Source organism: Brienomyrus brachyistius, chromosome 9, assembly GCF_023856365.1.
Source record: "Brienomyrus brachyistius isolate T26 chromosome 9, BBRACH_0.4, whole genome shotgun sequence".
NCBI classification, from domain to species: Eukaryota; Metazoa; Chordata; class Actinopteri; order Osteoglossiformes; family Mormyridae; genus Brienomyrus; species Brienomyrus brachyistius.
Window position 1 is genome coordinate 3,528,657 of NC_064541.1, and position 20,065 is coordinate 3,548,721.

Here is a 20,065-nt window from a genome sequence, read left to right on the forward strand (position 1 = left end):
ACTTCTGTGCTCATTACGTATTGTCCATAATGAACACCATGTTCAAGCATAAGGGTGTCCACATGTACACTTGGCACAAGGACACCCTAGGCCGAAGTTCGATGATCGACTTTGTAGTTATGTCATCGGACTTGTAGCCGCATGTCTTGGACACTCGGGTGAAGAGAGGGGCGGAGCTGTCAACTGATCACTACCTGGTGGTGGGTTGGCTCCGCTGGTGGGGGAGGAAGCCGGCCAGGCCTGGCAGGCCCAAGCATATAGTGAGGGTCTGCTGGGAACGTCTGGTGGAATCTCCTGTCAGGAGGAGCTTCAACTCCCACCTCCGGCAGAGCTTCTCCCATGTCCCAGGGAAGGTGGGAGAAATTGAGTCCAAATGGGCCTTGTTCCGTGCCTCCATTGTGGAGATGGATGACTGGATCTGTGGCTGTAATGTGGTCGGTGCCTGTCGTGGTGGCAATCCCTCAACCCGCTGGTGGACACCAATGGTGAGGAATGCCGTCAAGCTGAAGAAGGAGTCCTATTGGGCCTTTTTGACCAAAGCAGAATGCGGCTTCAGCAGTCGCCGTGGCAAACCGGGAGGAGTTTGGCCAGACCATGGAAAACGACTTCTGGATCGCTTCAAGAAGATTCTGGTCCACCATCCGGCGTCTCAGGGTGGGAAAGCGGTGCAACATCAACACTGTTTATGGTGGGGATGGGGCGCTGCTGACCTCAACTCAGGATGTTTTGGGTTGGTGGAGGGAATACTTTGAAGACCTCCTCATTCCCACCGACACGCCTTCCAATGAGGAAGCAGAGTCTGGGGAGTTGGGGATGGATTCCCCTATCTCTGGAGCGGAGGTCCCTGAGGTGATTAAAAAGGGGTAGAATGCTCTCTCTGGGTCGAGGAGGGGGCCCTCCCCCAAATGGAGGATTTTAAGTATCTCGGGGTCTTGTTCATGAGTGAGGGAAGGATGGAACGGGAGATCGACAGGCAGATCGGTGCAGCGTCAGCAGTGGCGTCAGCTGAAATGAGTTTCCTCCATAGGGTGGCTGGGCTTTCCCTTAGAAGTAGGGTTAGGAGCTCAGTCATTCGGGAGGGATAGCAGAGTAGAGCCGCTGTTCCTCCACATTGAGAGGAGCCAGATAAGGTGGCTCAGGCATCTGCTTAGGATGCCTCCCTGGTGAGGTGTTCCGGGCATGTCCCACTGGGAGGAGGCCCCGGGGAAGACCCAGGACACGCTGGAGGGACTATGTCTATCGACTGGCCTGGAAACGCCTTGGGATTCCCCCGGAGGAGCTGGATGAAGTTGCTGGGGAGATGGAAGTATGGGTTTCCCTGCTGAGACTGCTGCCCCCACGACCTGACCTCGGATAAGCGAAGGATAATGGATGGATGGATATTGATCTGGTCAGTTAAGTAGCAGAGGGGGTTGTTAATCAGTTTCAGCTGCTTTGGTGTTAATGAAACTAACAACTCATGCATTAAAGGGGCAACAATGAGATGACCTCAAAACAGGAATGGTTTAACAGATGGGGGCCACTGACATTTTTCTATTTTTTCCATTAGTTTTGCATTTGGCTACAGTCAGTGTCACTACTGGCAAAATGAGGCGATACCTGGACCCTACAGAGGTTGCACAGGGAGTCCATCTCCTCCATGATGGTGCATTAATACATGCCATCACCAGATGGTTTGCTGTGTTTCTCAGCACAGTCTCAAAGGCATGGAGGAGATTCCAGGAGACAGGCAGTTACTCTATGAGTGATGGACAGGGCCATAGAAGGTCCTTAACCCATCAGCAGGATCGGTATATCCTTTGTGCGAGAAGCAATATGAGCACTGCCAGAGCCCTACAAAATGACCTCCAGCAGGCCACTGGTGTGAATGTCTCTGACCAAACAATCAAAAACAGTACTCTATCCATCTATGTGTGTCATCACAAAATGAATGGTTGTGAGAATGTGTGAATATATGACAGATTCTGCAGAAAAGCTATAGGCTTAGAAAGTGCATATATTCTCTTCTTTGACTCCCAGCAAAAAAATCTGTGGTCCATGAGGTCAGAGGTGATTTTTTCCAGAAAAGAGCCTGTTTCATATGCTTGATGAATGTATGACTCTCAAAGGACATCCATTTTTTAAGAAACAGATTTATCCTTTAATATATCTATACAGGTAATGTATATATATATGGTTTATACATATATACCATTCTTAAAAAGAAGAGAAATCAATTTAAAAGACTAGGAGTCAAAAGATGATTTCACGATTATACCCAGAGTACACAGGACCCCAAGCCCAAAGATAAGCACCATGCTGGTATCAAACTGAAAACAATCACACATCCACACACACAACGATCAGGCAATAAAACCATCTTCTTTATAGTGTCTGCCAGCAATCTAAAATGGGAATCTTCACCATGACCCACAACCCGGCACTGAGAGAGCTGGAGATAGGAGACTAGTGACAGTACCAAAGACAACCCCTAGAGGCCCTCACAAAACTATGAGCCTGTTTGACCATCATAAATAGAGACCATGCCTGTTTCTGTTACTACCATTAAGTTGGAATAAGAAATCCTTCAGATCAAAGTTGATTGGGAGCTTATATTTTAGGGAAGGGGGTGCCATATTACTGGAAAACTCATTTATGTTCCAATTTTTTCCATGCATATTATGGATTTTTTTTAATGACAGGGGCCCTCTGTGTTGGGGAATTGAAGTATCATTCAAATCTGAATCACAGATACATGTATACAGATAGAAAGAGCAAACCATCTTTTGATTCTATTAATCATAACTGACTATAACTGCTATTGACTGTGCACACAGTCCATCAAATCCACTATGACTCCATCCTTATAGGGAGTTCACACACACAAAGTTCCCATGACTGACAACAGCCTGATGATGAAGATGAAGACGGATCCTTGTACACGACCAGGCTGTACCAAATAAATTGTTCAGAGTTACAGGGCTGGAAAAGGCGCTGGTATTAACTAGGAACGACGCAAATTCCGTTGGACTGTTGACCCGCAACTTCTCACATTCAATTATAAAACATAAATGGTGGTGTCACACTGGTTGGTTTAGCTACCCAAATACAGCAGGCACACTCTGCTGCAATCACAAATATGTCAAATTATAGTGACTCAAAATATATTTTATGTAAATATGTAAAACTAAATTTTTAAACAAATGATGCAAGGCTTTTCCTTGATGCAACTCAAGGTGAGTGTGAATTCTGCACGGAGCTGCAATGACGGATTTAATCAGGAGGGAGGACTGATATCCATGCCGGTCATGTGCCCGCTTCCAGAGAGTCACTGCCGAAGTTCATCCTTTAACACGTCGCTGTCCTTAAGGTTTCGGCGTTCCTCTTGCGGAGTAAAGTCCGTCCCTGCCTCTGTGCGTCAGTTCATGTGCAGGCTTCACCCCCCCCCCCACCTCGCCCCCCACCCCCCATGGCCTTGTCTCTATCCAATGGTGACACCAAAGCCACACTGGAACTTGTTCTTTCGATGGTTGAGAAAAGCACTCAAAGCCAGTGAGAGTGGCAGGGGAACCAGCTTCTTCTCCAGGGTGGCACCAACCACCCAGTTACTGTCCAAAGAACCTAGGAAATTGGAAGTAGGGGATCATTCATAGGACAAAACAAGCAGCCCAAAGTTCATGCCTGAGCCCATACATATGGAAGGTCTGCGGCCCATGACCTTGTTCGTGGAAGTGAGCCAAGTAATCAAGGCAAGACAAAGCTTTGTGTTGGGGTGATTTTTTACCTTTAAAGAGGAGGTTGGCTTTGGGGAGGTCCAGCTGGTAGCCAAATGAGACGCTTGTGTCCTGCATCCGCGTGCTTGCCTCGAACTCCACCCCCACCTGCAGCTGAGGAGGACAGAGCAGATCCATGGCACACTTACTTGTGTTCTCAAAATGAGAAAACCACAAGTACTTTAGGCAAACGGGCATTTGTCACATTAAGCTGCAGACCCAGTTTTGTACTCAGAGGTTAGTGAACTGGGTGACACTAAGAGAAGGAAGCTGCGCAAACAGCTCAGGGCACTATTCGCTCCAAGTGGATTGGTGCCAAAGAAACAGTAACCAGGCATTAACAGGTCAAGTTCCTCTACAGTAAATGAGGTCCAGCTCAATCTGTCTCTTACACAGACAAATGAACAGGGAGTCAAGAGTGAAATGGATAGGTACCTGATCGTTTGCTTTATGGTAGTATGAGGCATGGGCACCGGCTCCACCCACAGTCAGCGTGGCAATGTAATTACTGCCTGCCAGAAAGATACCAGCAGAGAAAAGACATCATGGTGAAGCTGTAATGATCAGCATTAATAGATTAAAATTACATTTATGTCAAATTTCACATACTGCTGGATTCCATACCATTATGCTAATGCATTTATAATTAAGATAATCCATTTAAAAAGCAGGAATCACTGTCTGATAGGATATAATTTTTTTTGAAGGTTTTCACATTTTTACTAAATGCCCATGATGGACTATCCTACAGGGAGTGATTTTACTAATTTTGCTTTTTATAATGACATTATTAACATGTGTATTGATAGACTGGCTTATGAACAACTAATTAACATTTCATCCTCAGGTGTCTACCTGTCACACATTAAATATCTCTTACTCATCATTGTAAGACATTAGTTCTTGCTGCCATCATAAGTAGAGATGCACCGATCCGATATTTGAAATGATATCGGCACTGATCCAGACCTATTTCACAGATCGGGTATCAATGCGACCGATCCATGTCCGACACTTACTTCATTCATCTCTCAAAGACAGATTTAACACACAAATAGGAGCTATTTGTATAGTTAATCGCACAACAGCTCTTTCCCATTTTAGCTGCTACTTCCCATTTTTAAGTTTTTGCTACTCAGTGGATGTCAGCATAGTGACTTCCGCCTGATGTGATGTCAAATGCACATCCTTTGCAGTAGGAGGAGCCTAAAAAAAATATCACATAGGAGGGCGACGATGAAAGTATTTTACGCATTTAACAGCAACTAGTAGCACAACAATTTGCAATCTTAGTAAAAAAAAATTTGAGAGGTGGGTGTAGCGTTTAGTGGAAAATCACATTAAACAAAGAGCATGCAATTGTGTGAGACAACGCAAGGAATATGAAAAAAGAAATGGATAAATTTGATAGTTGCTAGCTCGGGCTGTTTGTGCACTCGCCATAGCATGTGATACACGGGGGGGGGGGGGGGGGGCTGCGATTGCAGTGGAACGCTGTTGCCAGTGGGAGAAAAATTGTGGGGCATTTTAAGCATCTTGTGGCTTGCGTATAGTCAGCCCTTGGATAACGAACATAATCCGTTCCAAATTCTGTACGTTAATCAAAATGTTCGTTAATCAAATTAATTATTCCCATAAGGAATAATGGCTAATGAAATAATCCGTTCCAGGTCTAGTATAAAAACCCACTTTTATTGGTAAATAATGCACGAAAGGTTTCTTTAAAAATGAAAAACAATAAAATATATATATAAAAAAAACAATTATTTTACTTTGCATAATAAAGTTAACATCAGGGGCTTGCTGGAATGGACAGGAATCCCCTTCCAACACTTCACGGCTAAACCGTTTTTCCCATAAATCAGCGTTGTGGCTGGCGGTCACCGTCTTTGCCCGTAAAGAACAGAACGGGACCAAGCGGCTTTGCTGGGCAACTATCAGCTAACCCGGTCGAGTGGGTATAAGCTCTTCGCATAAATCAGCGTTGGCTGGCAGCCTCCCAGTTTCCACGTAAAAAACAAAACTGAACGGGAGGAAGCGGCTCTGCAGCACGACCACTGGATAACTTGTTTGGCTAAATGTAATAAATGGGAAGGTTTGTTTAAAAACACAACAGATCAGTAAAATTATAAATTAAGCAATCTATAAAATAAAAACTACGTAATCTGAAAAAGAAAAATGTAAACAAAACAAAGCGTGGGTATCGTTTATGAGGCTATAGAGTGGAGCGTTCAGTTAGTCCACCCAGAAAGCCTTTCAGCCAGCTATTGAGTGACTGGCCGACGGTTCGCTAACCGCGTTTGTGTTCGTCGTTCAATATGAGAAAAAAAATGTTCGTTAAGTGCGTTATTTGTTAATATAGATGTTCGTTAAGCAAGGGCTGACTGTACTCGTTTAGAAGATATTCAAACTGAACTGCAAATGCCTCAAAAGCACTTAAAACAAACGAGGAGGAACAGTATGTTATGTATGCTTCTATAGCCCAATTAAAGATTTTTTGCATACACTTTTTCATACTTATATATTAATATTTTTCAACTAGTAAAGTATAAATACTGTAGGTATTATATATATATATAATAGTGGTGCCATTGTGATTACTCAATTACACTTGATTACTCTATAACTGAAAAGCATGGATTGTAATTTTTCTTCTCAATTACTCAGCAATATGGCGAAAGGATGAGGGTCTAATCAAAGCGGATGAGGGTCTAACCAAAGAGCAAAAGCATCATTTGCATGGAAGCACTCTGCTTTAAAAGAGAATGAAAATGCAGTCGTCTGTCAGTATTGCAAAGCAGCACTGAAATATCACCACAATATGATTGCGATGAAGATACATTGACATTTTGTGTTTGTCGGATAAACGGCATTTAGCCACTTGGAGAAGCCTAGCCTGTCTGTCGCTGTAATAATACGGCACATAAAAATCATATGCTATTAATAACTACTGTTTTTTTTTTTTTTTTTACATTTTGCGTTTTAGGGCTGAACGATACTGGGAACACTTCACATTTGAATATTTGAAGTTTTTCCAATATTTAGAAAATTAATTATACAGCCAAATGACTTATCTACCAACTGTGTCTGTCAAATAAGTTTGTTGTCTTACCGTGAGTAGTGCCAAGATGCAAAGCAGTGCCAAGAAATAACTTAATTTTGTTCAATATTGTCTCTTCAGAATACAAGATATTTATTTTTTTACATATACTAGTTTATTTTGAAAAGGAGCCTTCATTAAAATTGCAGTGACTAAATTAAAAAGTTTTTGTGTTTTTTAATGGTTTGAACCGAGTAGACTGTCACGGTCCTTACGATGTAACAATTGCAAGTGCATGAAAAGCCATGTCGACATTAACATCATATATCATGCAAGCCTGGTGTGGACCCTGCAACCTGCCGCTTTGTGTCTGTGGGGTCTGTATGTTCACCCTGTGTGCTCATGGGTTTTTTCAGCAGATTCTCCAGGTTTCTTCAACGTAAGTGAACTGGTGAGCCTCCTGCAATGATGGTTGAATGATTTCTGTGTCACGCTACATATAATATTAATATTAATATAATATAATATAATATAATACAAATGCAAATCGTATTGTATGATTCTACAGATCATTAGATTAATCGGTAGATTACTCTATTGATATAATCAATAGTGAAAACCTTAGAATCACGCTCTCCTGCAGCTTGCACAGCTCCTGGGCCGCTCCCAAAAAGCTCCACTGTCATCCTCTGATCAATTCATAAATGGATCAAGCTGCCTGGCAGCTTGCTTATGGAATCCCCCCCCCAAATAAAACTGATCTGTGATCCTTGTAGGCACTCATGTGCTTTTTGAGTGCAGTCATTACAGATGGGGATCATTCGGCCTCACCTGTGTACCTTCCTGCCAGGGACAGCACTGCTCCCTCTTCTCCTGGCCTCCTGTGATAGACTAGCTCTCCACCCAGAGCCAGGGATGGGGTGATGGACTGGAGGTAATGTGTAACTAATATCCCTGGGGAACACAAAAAACAGGTCTGTGTATATATAAATATACACACACAAACATTTGTATACTTATCTTTGTGGGGACCATCCATTCATTTCTATGGGGAAAACTCAAATCCCAACAATGATAACCTTAACCCCTACTCAGCCCTAATCTAAACCATAAGTAGTCAAATAAAATACAAGACTTTTGGCATTTTTAGTTTTTACTGCATTCACAGATTTTTATAAAATTGAGTTTCGCCTTGAAAGAAATGAAAAAAATGGTCTCCACCACATCAAGCACACACATATACAGCAGTAACCTTTTATACTGTTTTATTATGTTTCTATTGCTAAAGGCAGAATGAAATTGAGTGTTATTTTGAGTTTTTGTTTATTACTTCAGTAATCACACAAACAACCCAACATACAATCCCACATTTCACCCAAGCTTCTGGAGCTCATGTCTAGCTATTTATTTTAATTTTTCATGTGAATTCCTCCAGCCTTCCCAAGCCAATCCTGAATTTTTGCTTATATACCTATGGAAATATGTATCCATATATAATCCTATTATTCAACATTATTCTGATTAAATCCCCTACAAACTAAGAGTAACACTTTAATAAACAATGTAGACAGTACAATAACATCATACTTTTAATTCAAGGATGCTTTGAAGTTTAGTTCGATTTTAATCTAAATAATGTTAATTGTGCCTTAAAGGAAGGTGACTGCCAAAGCAAATTATGGAAATTTTTTGTCAATCCTATTATAAAACATCACCATAATGGTAAAGCTATAAATAGTCCCGGTTTTGTATTTACTAGGAGTCCTAAGGAATAACTCAGCTGAGGCAGCTGACATGTAAAAATATTAAGTCACAAGTACAGAAACTTTAACATGGGAAAAGGGCAGAATCTGGTCTGTGCCCTTAATCAGTCACATAGCTGTGGTGTCCTCACAGCCTCAAAGCCTGAATAGTGCACAGAATGGAGAGGAGACAGACAGACCAGACAGCAGTGAGATAGAGGGGCAGGACATTTGCCAGCTGAAGTATTTCTCACCAGAGCCTGCGAGGGCATCTGGGTTCCCAAGTGTAACAGTAGCTGTAAAATCGTCTCCCTTGTACTCAGCATCACACTGCCAGTTCATGAACTTCTGCTGCTGTGTCTAAAACGAGAAAAAAAGTCACAGCATAATTCAGAGCTCTTTCTGCACAATTCCTGATACAGAATCCCATTCAGGGGTAGACTGACTCCATTTTATAGTTTTCCAGGTATTTTTACTGGAGGATTTGAGATACAAGTTCGGTCATACAATGTGATTCAGTATTTATGCCTACTGAAGATATGTCTTCATATCCATCCATCCAAACCCACTTATCCTATCCAGGGTTGCAGGAGATCCAGAGCCTATCCCGTTGGCTACAGGCGAAAGGCAGGGAACAACCCAGGATGGGTCACCAACACGTCGCACGTCACACTCACACACCATTCACACCTATGGACAATTAACCTCCAATGAAGCCTGCATCTGGACTGCAGGGGAAAACCCCATGACGACATGGGAAGAACATGCAAACTCCACACACTAGGCGTGCAATGGTAGTTTTCCCACGGTCCGGAATATGATACTTTAAGGTGGGATATCAAACGACTTTACTAATACCAGTTCTGTCAATTGGTCTCAATATAGCTTGCTTCTGAAACACAAAACAATCGGCATCTTGAAAAAAAAAAAGATAAATGAATTAAAAAAAATAAAAGCAATAATAATGGATCCATGGAAAAATTAACAGACCCAAGCTTTGACTGCGATCTGGTTGGAAGACCGGATACAACTTGACAAGAAATAAAGTATTCTCTATATATAACAGGGCAGCACAGTACTGGAAATTTTTCAAATTTTATCATGTGATTTTATTATTATAAATACTGTGGTATTTAGAAAGCAAAAAAAGTTTCTCACAAACCCGTCTAGCAGCGATTTAAACAGCAAGGATGAAAATGATAATAATTGTCTCAGTGAACACATGCTGCACTCATGCAAAAGCAGACATAGGGTTGGACGATTCATCGATTTCAAATCGAAATTGAAACAACATGATTAGCAAATCACAAAGGCTGCGATTTAGGATATACATTATACAGCACGTCTGACTGTTGTGAGAATAATTTTACAAATTCATGCCATGCTCCCTGTGTGACAGTCATTCTCACCAATCACACGCGCCATGCTTCTCTTGTGCCAGTCATGCTCACCAATCAGAAGTGGCCCAAGAAGACTGCCTATAGGCCCATGAACAGCAAACACATGAAACCCAAGGAAAATGTTGCATTCACGATCTGGAAAAAATACTGATACCGCTACTGAGCTATAAGTATAATTTCCTTCCTATTTCATAGTCCGAGATTGTTTCAGAATGATCCTATTAACAGAAACAGTGACCTCCTTTCAGAATTTAGCGATCAGTTGTCATTGTTAACGCACCACAGCACACAACAATGAAATGTGTCCTCTGCATTTAACCCATATGTAACTTTCGTGACATAGCAGGGGGCAGCGAATTCAGCACCCGGGGAGCAGTGCTTGGGGATGGTACCTTGCTCAGGGTACCTCAGTGGAGCCTTGCTTTAACACCAGCAGCAACATACTTCAGCGTATCACAAATCCATCAAAACAACAATGATAGTCAGTAATCCTCACAGCAGCGGTGACCCTAAAAAAAGCCGTAAAACCCATAATACAGTTGTGTTTCTCTCCTCATGTGTTTTTGTGCTTATTAAATTATTTCCAAAAATTAATCTTGTGAAATTAATCTTAATCCCACAACAGTAATAAAATAAAAGCCTCGATTTAACATAAATACTAAAACAATACATAGCTTTAATCGCTTTTACAGTTGGGTATGGTCTTATTTAGAAAAGATACAAAAAGAGACGCATAAAATGTTTATTCATTCATTTTGTATTTGTCTGAGTAACAAGGCAATGGAACGATAAGTCACTTCAGTCGAAAACTGCATTTTACTTATTTCAAATAAAATGCAGGGTTGCCAACTTTGGTCAGCTGCATAGAATGAGATTTTCTATTCTCTGTTCTGCACACATTTACATGTATGCAAAAGTTTTATTACCTTGTAAATAGTCTGTGTGGGTTTGCAAACCATCCTAACATTTTTGATGCAGCTAATTTTAAATTCAGAGTGGAATAAAATAGGTTTGCCATAAGATTTCTTGCGTGAGTCTGAAAGATTTTAAAACCCTGAACACATACATGTTTTTTGTTTCACCTGAACTGATGCGTATAGAAAATAACCGTATACAGTTGTTAAAAAGCAGAAACTTAGACCAACGTCACCAATAAACTACTTCTATTTTTTCAACATTTTATTAAATGCATACTACACTTAAACTTTTTCAGCTTTACAGTTCCAGGACAGAACAGCCACTCTTATGAACATTACGGCTTTTTCGTTGAGTGTGTTAGATTCGCCGCTGTTATTAACACTAATAACTAAGGATGTAATGATAAACGTAATATCACTATAAAAATGGCACGACACCGTTGTCATACTCTTACGATATCAACCACGATATCACATGGTTATTATTTCGCTCGTATAAGCTCCATCTCTAAAAATACATACTACACTAACGAATGCTTTGTGCTCTAATGGCCATGTGTAACCCAGACATACGAACAAAGAGGACCGTAAGTGCAAAATGTGTTCATTGGGCTCCCGTTTCCTGCTCGCAACATCAATTATTTTTTTATGTGTGCCAATTCCACCTAGTACCACTTCTGGCCGCTACTCCCGCCGTGCAGCAACGTTGCGTGCGTACTCCCTGCATCCTATTTCTTTGTACTTGCATATACCCTTAAAATGATGTTGAATATCTCGTTCGCAAGTAAAGGAGCATCTGTATATGTACGGAGCCCCTCTGGTGACATAGGACAAAAAAATAATATATTGCGCGGCCACAAGATAATTAAGTGGTGGCCACGTCTTTCTTAAAGCGTGGAACGAGTTAGATTTCCGGGATGTTGTACACTGGTCTAATGCACTTGTTGATACGCCTTTAGGAAGTTCTCACAATTATGTTATCAATGTAAAAAAATATAATTTCTTTATAGAATTATACTTACTTTTATCCACTCTCGAAATTGTCCATGTGTTTCCAGGCATTTCGAAATCACGTGGCCAATCATTATTAATTTACGGCCATCACTTAATTATCTCTTGGCCACATGTTATAATTCGTGACCACGTGAGCTAGATCCATGGAGGATGAGTAGAGGAAACTTTGAATTTCTTACAATGTGTGCAGTTAGGATATGATGGACTGAATTGAACTGTATATTACACGTGCATTGTTTTCACGCATTATTTTGCGACAGTATGTATGGGCCTATATTTCACGTGGTGAAAATAGACCTGGCAGAAAAATGGCAGAAAACACTACTTCAGAATTGCAGATTGTGTTTTGATTAAAAGATCCAGCTGCTGCAGTAATAATTAATATTTTATAAAGGAACTACTGACTGCTTGTTTTTGTTTTATAATTACATGCATTCTTCAGTCATTCATTGCAAAGGACAATTACTGCTAAGCTCTGGCAAAGGCTTCAGGTCCATCCATCCATCCATCCATTTTCCAAACCGCTTATCCTACTGGGTCGCGGGGGGTCCAGAGCCTATCCCGGAAGCAATGGGCACGAGGCAGGGAACAACCCAGGATGGGGGGCAGGGCACACTCACACATGCACACCTACGGGCAATTTAGGAACTCCAATTAGCCTCAGCATGTTTTTGGACTGTGGGGGGAAACTGGAGTACCCAGAGGAAACCCCACGACGACATGGGGAGAAGACAAACTCCACACACGTAACCCAGGTGGAGACTGGAACCCGGGTCCCAGAGGTATGAGGCAACAGTGCTAACCACTGCACCACCATGCCGCCCCTGGCTTCAGGTCATAACCAGATATTTCACTAATAAAGAAAAGCAAAAGCACTTTATGTTAAAAGGAAGAACTAATCTGATATAAACAAACATGCTGATTATTAATTAGAGTTGCTTTTCTTGTCCAATATCATGATAAGTGTTACATGATATGATAATTAGCGTGATATTATCGTACCATGAGTTTTTGGTATCGTTACATCCCTACTAACACATTAGTGCAAATAAAAGGGCTGCATGCACCAAAGTCTTCTTGCTTGTTCACTGGCGTGGGAAAAGGCGATTATAGTGTTATTAGGGGGCTAATCAGTGTTAGCTGCAAGATCGCTATTGTTTTTCTTTTTGCTGCAATTGTTTTCATTATTACTTTAACTAAACACACCACACCTTTAAATTCTCATCCTTGCATTACAATATAGACCAGTTAATATTTTGATGGTATCTCATGTGGTAATGCTGCGTCATATGTTTTAAATTTACTACACACTGAATATTGAACTGAAACTTGACATCGAAAATCAAATAGCAATTACAATGTCTGTTAGAAAAATCGCGATTAGATATTTTCCCCAAATCATTCAGCCCTAAGCAGAGATAAACTTTATATAGATTTTTAAACAAACTGGAATATCTTTAAAAAGAATAATCAAACTTGATAAATAAATTTTTTCTTGATAGAATAAAAATGTTTTAGCGAAACAAACTTCCTGCGCTATAATGTCTGTACCGAATTTAAGGCAAGAAAAGCCTGATCTAAATATAGCTGACTAGTGATGTAAGAATTGCATGTGCAAAACCAATCAATGTTGTTATTAATAATCGCACATTGTAGAGCCCTATAATGTATTACAGCCATTTTTAGAATTCATTATAAAATATCGCGCCTCACATTGTGATGTCATTCAGCACCGGTACTGGTTTTTATGCTAGTGGAAAACCAACACCTTGAAGTACCAAAAGCACAATACCTGGTGTGGTGGAAAAGCACCCTTAGTCAAGAAGCAAATATTATACAGCAGCAGATGGCATAAATTAACAATAAAATTCTAGCCCTTGAAAATAAGACAACCCCAGTTTTTTACAGGTATTTTTTGTGGGGGGAAACCATCTTATATTCGATCCAATACATAAAGGAAAATGGCATATCGTAATGGCGGGGTTCATGTGCGTATTGAACACTTTGATAATATACCGTGTACTGTTATACCCCTACCACACATGGAGTGGAGATTCGAACTCTGGTCCCAGAGGAGTGAAGCAACAGTACTAACCACTATGCCACTGTGCTGCCCCTTTTCATTTGCTTATATCTGCTTGACGCTTTTATCCAAAGTGATATACAGGGAGGGGGCGGCATGGTGGTGCAGTGGTTAGTACTGTTGCCTCACACCTCTGGGACCCGGGTTCGAGTCTCCGCCTGGGTCACATGTGTGTGGAGTTTGCATGTTCTCCCCATGTCGTCGTGGGGTTTCCTCCGGATACTCCGGTTTCCCCCCACAGTCCAAAAACATGCTGAGGCTAATTGGAGTCGCTAAATTGCCCATAGGTGTGCATGTGTGAGTGAATGGTGTGTGAGTGTGCCCTGCGATGGGCTGGCCCCTCATCCTGGGTTGTTCCCTGCCTCATGCCCATTGCTTCCAGGATAGGCTCCGGACCCCCCGCGACCCAATAGGATAAGCGGTTTGGAAAATGGATGGATGGATGGATATACAGGGAGCAAGTTCAGTCAGTCCCTGAAGTAATTGGAGTTAAGGGCCTTGCTCAAGGGCCCAATGGTGAAATCACTCTGCTGACCCAGAGATTTGAAATGGCAACTTTCTGATCATGAGCACAGCATCTCAACATGTTACACACCTGTTTTCAAATTTCAATATTTCTAGGTGCAGTGCAGTAATATGAATTTTGCACACTACGTCCAAATTATCCTAAATCTGTTCACTCATTTGGTTGCTCCTCACCTGGAAGACCATCTTAGAACGGATCCTGCTGGTGACCTGATGAATGACCTGGGCATTCAGACTTCCACTGTTGTCCATGTCTCCCACCAAGACCGGGAAGAACTGATGGGAAAAAAGGTAAAACATGCACAACATTTTCAAAAACAATGACCCAGATGATGAAGTTTTGCATCCTTTTAACATTCATTCATGGAGGGAGTACAAGAAGGTGGTAAATGTGTGAACAGAGTTAAACGTAAATCTGAAAGTGAAGCCTAACCTCAGCAGGTCCAGTCTGCTTGGTCCCAACATAGGTGGCACCAAACCGGTAGCTGGAGTCTCCCAAAGTGCTTAGTGCAATGGTGTGGCAGATCTGATTGGGTCACAGATATCAAAGGCAAACATCATTAGCATCATGCTAGACTGTAGAGATGAAACAGTTACCAGTATGGTAAACCACGGTTAAATTCCTGATGGTCCTTATTACAATTCCATATGTTATCATTAAAATTGTGATAACTGCGCTTTGGAAAAACTCAAATTAAATACTGTCTATCGTCAACCAAAGTTAGCGACAGTCTCCCAGGTGCAGACGCAGCATGCATCATGGGTTGTTTGTTTCAGTGACAGTTTTCTGGAGATTTTTAATGTTTATGCACATCTGATATGGGTTTCAAATGTTTACAGGAGGTATTGGCTATTATTTCAATGTTTATACAAAAGCTAATCTGATTTGTGATTTTCAATACAATACTTGGAGAAATGATTTCAGCTGGCGTATCTGTACATTTTGAACTTTCTCGGCACATTTCAACAATACCACACCAATACTGATAACCGTGATCATTTCCACACTATTTAATCTCTAGTACACTGAAATGTATATACAGCACTGCGCTAAAGTCTAGAGCTGTCAAAACAAAGCTTAAAAGTATTTCACTAACAAATGTTTATGTGCTCAGAAATAAAATACAATTTATCATTATTTCATATTATTTCACAGCATTATATTACTTGAGGGACAATCACAACTCAATTCTGATAGGCACAATCCTGTTAAGGTTTTTGTATAGTACTGTATATATACTAATTATATGCATGCAGCATAACATGCCTATATGCCTTACTTGACATCACCTCAATGTCTATGTGAAGGTTTACCTTTTTAAAAAACAAAGTTCAGCATATAATACAAATCTGCATAAACCACACTATCTTTACTGAAGTGGGAATAAAAAACATTCCTCGCTGCTTTACTGACCTGGAAATGATTGCTCAAGCCCTTGTTCACCACCAGTTTCACTCCCTCCATTTGCAAAGGGAAAATTTCTGAAATACCCGCAACACATTCCATTACAACATTATAAATTATCAGCTAACCATTACTGAGCTGCATAACAAACAGAAAAGTGGTGTGGGGAGGGGGGATTCAATCCTGCTTCAACTCTGTGTGCAGTTTGCATGTTCTCTTGGTACTGTGTGGGTTTAGTCTGTTTTTCCAGGCATTTTGGGTAATCGGCATCTCAAAATTGCCCATAGCATATGAGCATTTGTGTGCCTTGTGATAGACTGGCAGCCCCTCCAAGGTGTCCCCTGCCCTGTGCCCTATGATACCCTGGATGGGCTGCCAGTCTATCCCCAGCCCAGTGTCCTGTGCTGTCTGGGACAGGAGACAGCACACCCCCCTAATCAGGGTAATTAGTTGCATGATGGATGGATGGTTTACACAGACAATTGTCCAGTGATTATGTAGTCTATCCCAGGAAACCTAGGACATTAGGCAGAGGACCCACTGTATACAATGTCAGGAAAATTCAGGGAGACCAATTTACCTAAAGCCATGTTTTTCTAAACAGAGAAAGCTAGAGTAGTCAGAGAAAATTCATACAGCATGGGATACACATCTGAACTTCACATGAAGTCACTCATTCTTTGGTCAAACCACTAACCCTGAAACTGTGGAAGTGGGAATCCATAGTACTATGCATTGAGAAACACTCTGAAATGAACTGCTGTTCACAACATCATTTGCAGGCAAACAGCATTTAATCTACACACACACTGCTATCCTACCTTTACACTTGCGATGACATTCTTCAAAGGTGCCAGGGTTGGGTAAAGAACCTTCAGTGTCGCCGCTCTGTTGGCCAGTGGTTGTGCTGCCAATGCCAGAGGGTGAGAGGGAGGAGACTGGTGGCATGGTGAACCCTGGAGGTACTGACACCAGTCCTCCTGAACCACTGCTGCTTGTAGCAGGGAGGGCATTCTGGGAACTTGCAGCTAACACACTGCCCATTCTGAGGAGCACAGAAAGAGAGGAATGCATAAATGACAGAAACTTTTAAAGTGTTTTGCCCTAAACATGATGGAAACAGTTGCACTACCTTTTTGGTAAATGGAAATCTTTATTAAAGAAATATGTACAATTTAAATTGCATCCATTTCACAGTGGGTGAATAACATGTGCAGGCTTCTACGACAGAAAACACTTTTGGCTTATGTGGCTGACGCTCGCCAAATAGCAGACTTAAAAGCTTGGAACTATAAAATTGTTTCGGTAAACATTACTCAATTTTCAAAATCTAAAATTTCTAGGTCTTGCATTTGAAATTTGTAATTCTAGTACAATAATCATAATTCATGACTTAGTAGGAATTAGGCCAAAAATACCCACTGCTACATACTTCATAGTAAAGACTACGTAACAAGTCACACACGGAGCTGCCGGATCAAGCAGTCGCCGCATGGTTCTTTCCTTTCATCCTTCAGTAGCCCTCACCATCTTTAGCTAGCTAAAACATCCTTGACACGGGTCCCCTAAACAGGTGATAGTTAGCTTATCGCCTGACAATATTTAACACTCTAAATTCTATTATGTACAATCAAGATACAAACCAAATAAAATAGATGCAACTCAGTGTGCTAAACCGCACTTTTTAGCGAAGGGAACGATAGGAAGCAAGCTAGAGTTTCTAGCCTTAGCAATAATACAAAGTAAGATAGAGTACTTAAACTACATTTTAAAGTAAAAATAACTATCCAACCCAATCTAATTAACTATTTCAATAAAAAACATATACCTACACAATTAAGTAAAGGCTAAATATACTGAAACTACTGATTCAACAATATCGATTCTCACAAAATACAAGAGCTAACGTAGGCATAACAATTGCCGCAATGTGGGTTGTAACATGAAATGCCAATGTTCAATATCTGATATATATATCTATATATATTATTGTGCACAATATCATATGAAACCTCGTGTAATACTCACGTTGAAATTTCCAGAGGACAGCAGTATAATATCGGCAATGGGACAACCTAACGCCCGCCTTAGGCCCGCCTTAGACCCGCCTACCTTGTTTAAAGAAACGCTATTAGATTGGCTGATTTAGGCTACGTACGACCTCCGATTGGCTTAAAAACGTATATTGCGGTCATGACTAATGCACATGAGGGCGAAGAGGCGCATGCGCCAGTACTCTTTGACCTCGCTTCTAAATCAATACATCCAATCCTCGATCGAAAGGGAGCTTGGAAAAAATCCTTTCAATCTGAGAGGTTTATTTGATTTTTCTGTTATGGTAAATTAAGGCGCTGCATTGGTATTAAATATGAAACGGTATAGCTATATGTATAAATGTAATACAATCTTTGACCATATATGGAGGGTGTTTTTTGACAATATTCAATAAATAAATGTAATTTAGATGAATATTTAAATTATAATTGAAATTGTCATTTAAACGATCATTCATCATTAGATCATTTAGCGTGTAGCTCAGTGGGCAAAGCCTTTGTGCTTGTGATCAGGGGGTTGCACGTTCCAGCCCAGCACATCTGCGGATCTTTGAGCAAAACCCAGTTCCCTGTGTGTTGCGGTAGGTGGCTATCCTTCGACGCCAGTTGCTCTCACATGCAGAGAGCAAGTTGGGGGAGGCGTAAAGAGACTTTCCCCACGAGGACCAATAAACTATTTGTTATTTAAATTATTATTTAAACATTAATTTAAATTTCCATTTAAATGACATTAGCAACTATTAAATGATCCGTCCGACACCCTTCAAATTCAGTGGGCGGGCTATAATCAAAACCTAACATCTGATTGGTTACATTGCAAACTACACAAGAGGTCGAGTGGTCGACTGAATTCTCATTTATAACCGCGTTTTGTCTATTCTGCTGTGGGGTTGTATACGTCTTCTGAAAATCCTAAATAAGCTCTTCCGGTGTAGCGATCTCGGAAGTTCAGTAACTCTTAACCAGAAAAATATCTCAAGACTTCAAGCACGGGGGGCGGCATGGTGGTGCAGTGGTTAGCACTGTCGCCTCACACCTCTGGGACCCGGGTTCGAGTCTCTGCCTGGGTCACATGTGTGCGGAGTTTGCATGTTCTCCCCATGTCGTCGTGGGGTTTCCTCCGGGTACTCCGGTTTCCCCCCACAGTCCAAAAACATGCTGAGGCTAATTGGAGTTGCTTAATTGCCCATAGGTGTGCATGTGTGAGTGAATGGTGTGTGAGTGTGCCCTGCGATGGGCTGGCCCCCCATCCTGGGTTGTTCCCTGCCTCGTGCCCATTGATTCCGGGATAGGCTCCGGACCCCCCGCGACCCAATAGGATAAGCGGTTTGGAAAATGGATGGATGGATGGACTTCAAGCACTTAACGCTCCTGCCTTCCTCGACTGAAAATAGGTTCTTCGAAATGAGAGATATTCAAACGCGACTGCAGGCGGTTACATTTCATAATATATGCGAAATATAACACATACAAAACCAAACTGCTGAATTCTTATTATTTTAATTACGTTCAACAATTCCCTGCTTAGTAATAACATTTCTTCGGAAATGCAGATTAGGATGGAGAAAGAGGTAAAGAATGTTGTTGAAGGGTGTCTCCATATGTCTAGAGAAAAAAAGATTGTGGTTCAAACATGAATTTATACAATCATGGAGTAAACAATAACTAACCTCAGAAAAATATGACTTTTCCCATTGATTACCTCTCTGTATTTGAGCTGCATGAGTTAGAAAGGTAAGGTACAGGGGCAAAGCAAAATGCAGTCACGATTTGTACATTACCATGTACCACTATAACAAATAGAGAACCAGGGACATTTAAAAAGAAGAAAACATGTATATGTGGCAGTGTATACGTGTGCGAACTCCGAAGAACACCATTTAAACGGTATGCGATAAAATGCATCCTTCCAGACACCGACAGATGTCATGTATGCATTTAAATATACTCAAACGAAGATATAGTTACTATATTAAGTTACTTTTAAATCAACAACAATGCACCTTTTCCCCCCTTTGATTTAACAATTTAATACGGAATTGTCGCTTCTGATAAACTTGTCCTCTAGGCCTGTCCTAAACTTCTTTGCACGATAAAGTTCTCTAGGCATCAGCTTTACTTGCTACATAATTA

The 20,065-nt window shown here is 41.1% G+C and overlaps 2 protein-coding genes across 3 annotated transcripts in view; both read right to left on the reverse strand.

Annotated features, from left to right (window-relative positions):
* Positions 1–8,919, reverse strand: part of apoeb (apolipoprotein Eb) — a 42,018-nt gene extending 33,099 nt beyond the window's left edge. Inside the window, exon 1 of the mRNA XM_049024365.1 lies at positions 8,910–8,919. The gene's annotated coding sequence lies outside the window, so the exon portion shown is untranslated. The remainder of the gene's footprint in view (positions 1–8,909) is intronic.
* Positions 2,117–17,984, reverse strand: tomm40 (translocase of outer mitochondrial membrane 40 homolog (yeast)). 2 transcript variants are annotated; one of them, XM_049024347.1, is made up of 10 exons: positions 17,907–17,984; positions 16,700–16,923; positions 15,888–15,955; positions 14,907–14,999; positions 14,648–14,749; positions 8,789–8,894; positions 7,624–7,746; positions 4,188–4,264; positions 3,764–3,866; positions 2,117–3,600 (listed from the first exon to the last, which is right to left on the reverse strand). In XM_049024347.1, the coding sequence occupies exons 2-10, from the start codon at positions 16,920–16,922 to the stop codon at positions 3,461–3,463; spliced, it is 1,035 nt and encodes a 344-aa protein (XP_048880304.1). In that variant the 5' UTR covers position 16,923; positions 17,907–17,984; the 3' UTR covers positions 2,117–3,460. The 2 variants fall into 2 exon arrangements, with proteins under 2 accessions (XP_048880304.1, XP_048880303.1); XM_049024346.1 differs by lacking the exon at positions 17,907–17,984 and adding an exon at positions 17,711–17,889.
* Positions 17,985–20,065: the final 2,081 nt, after the last annotated feature.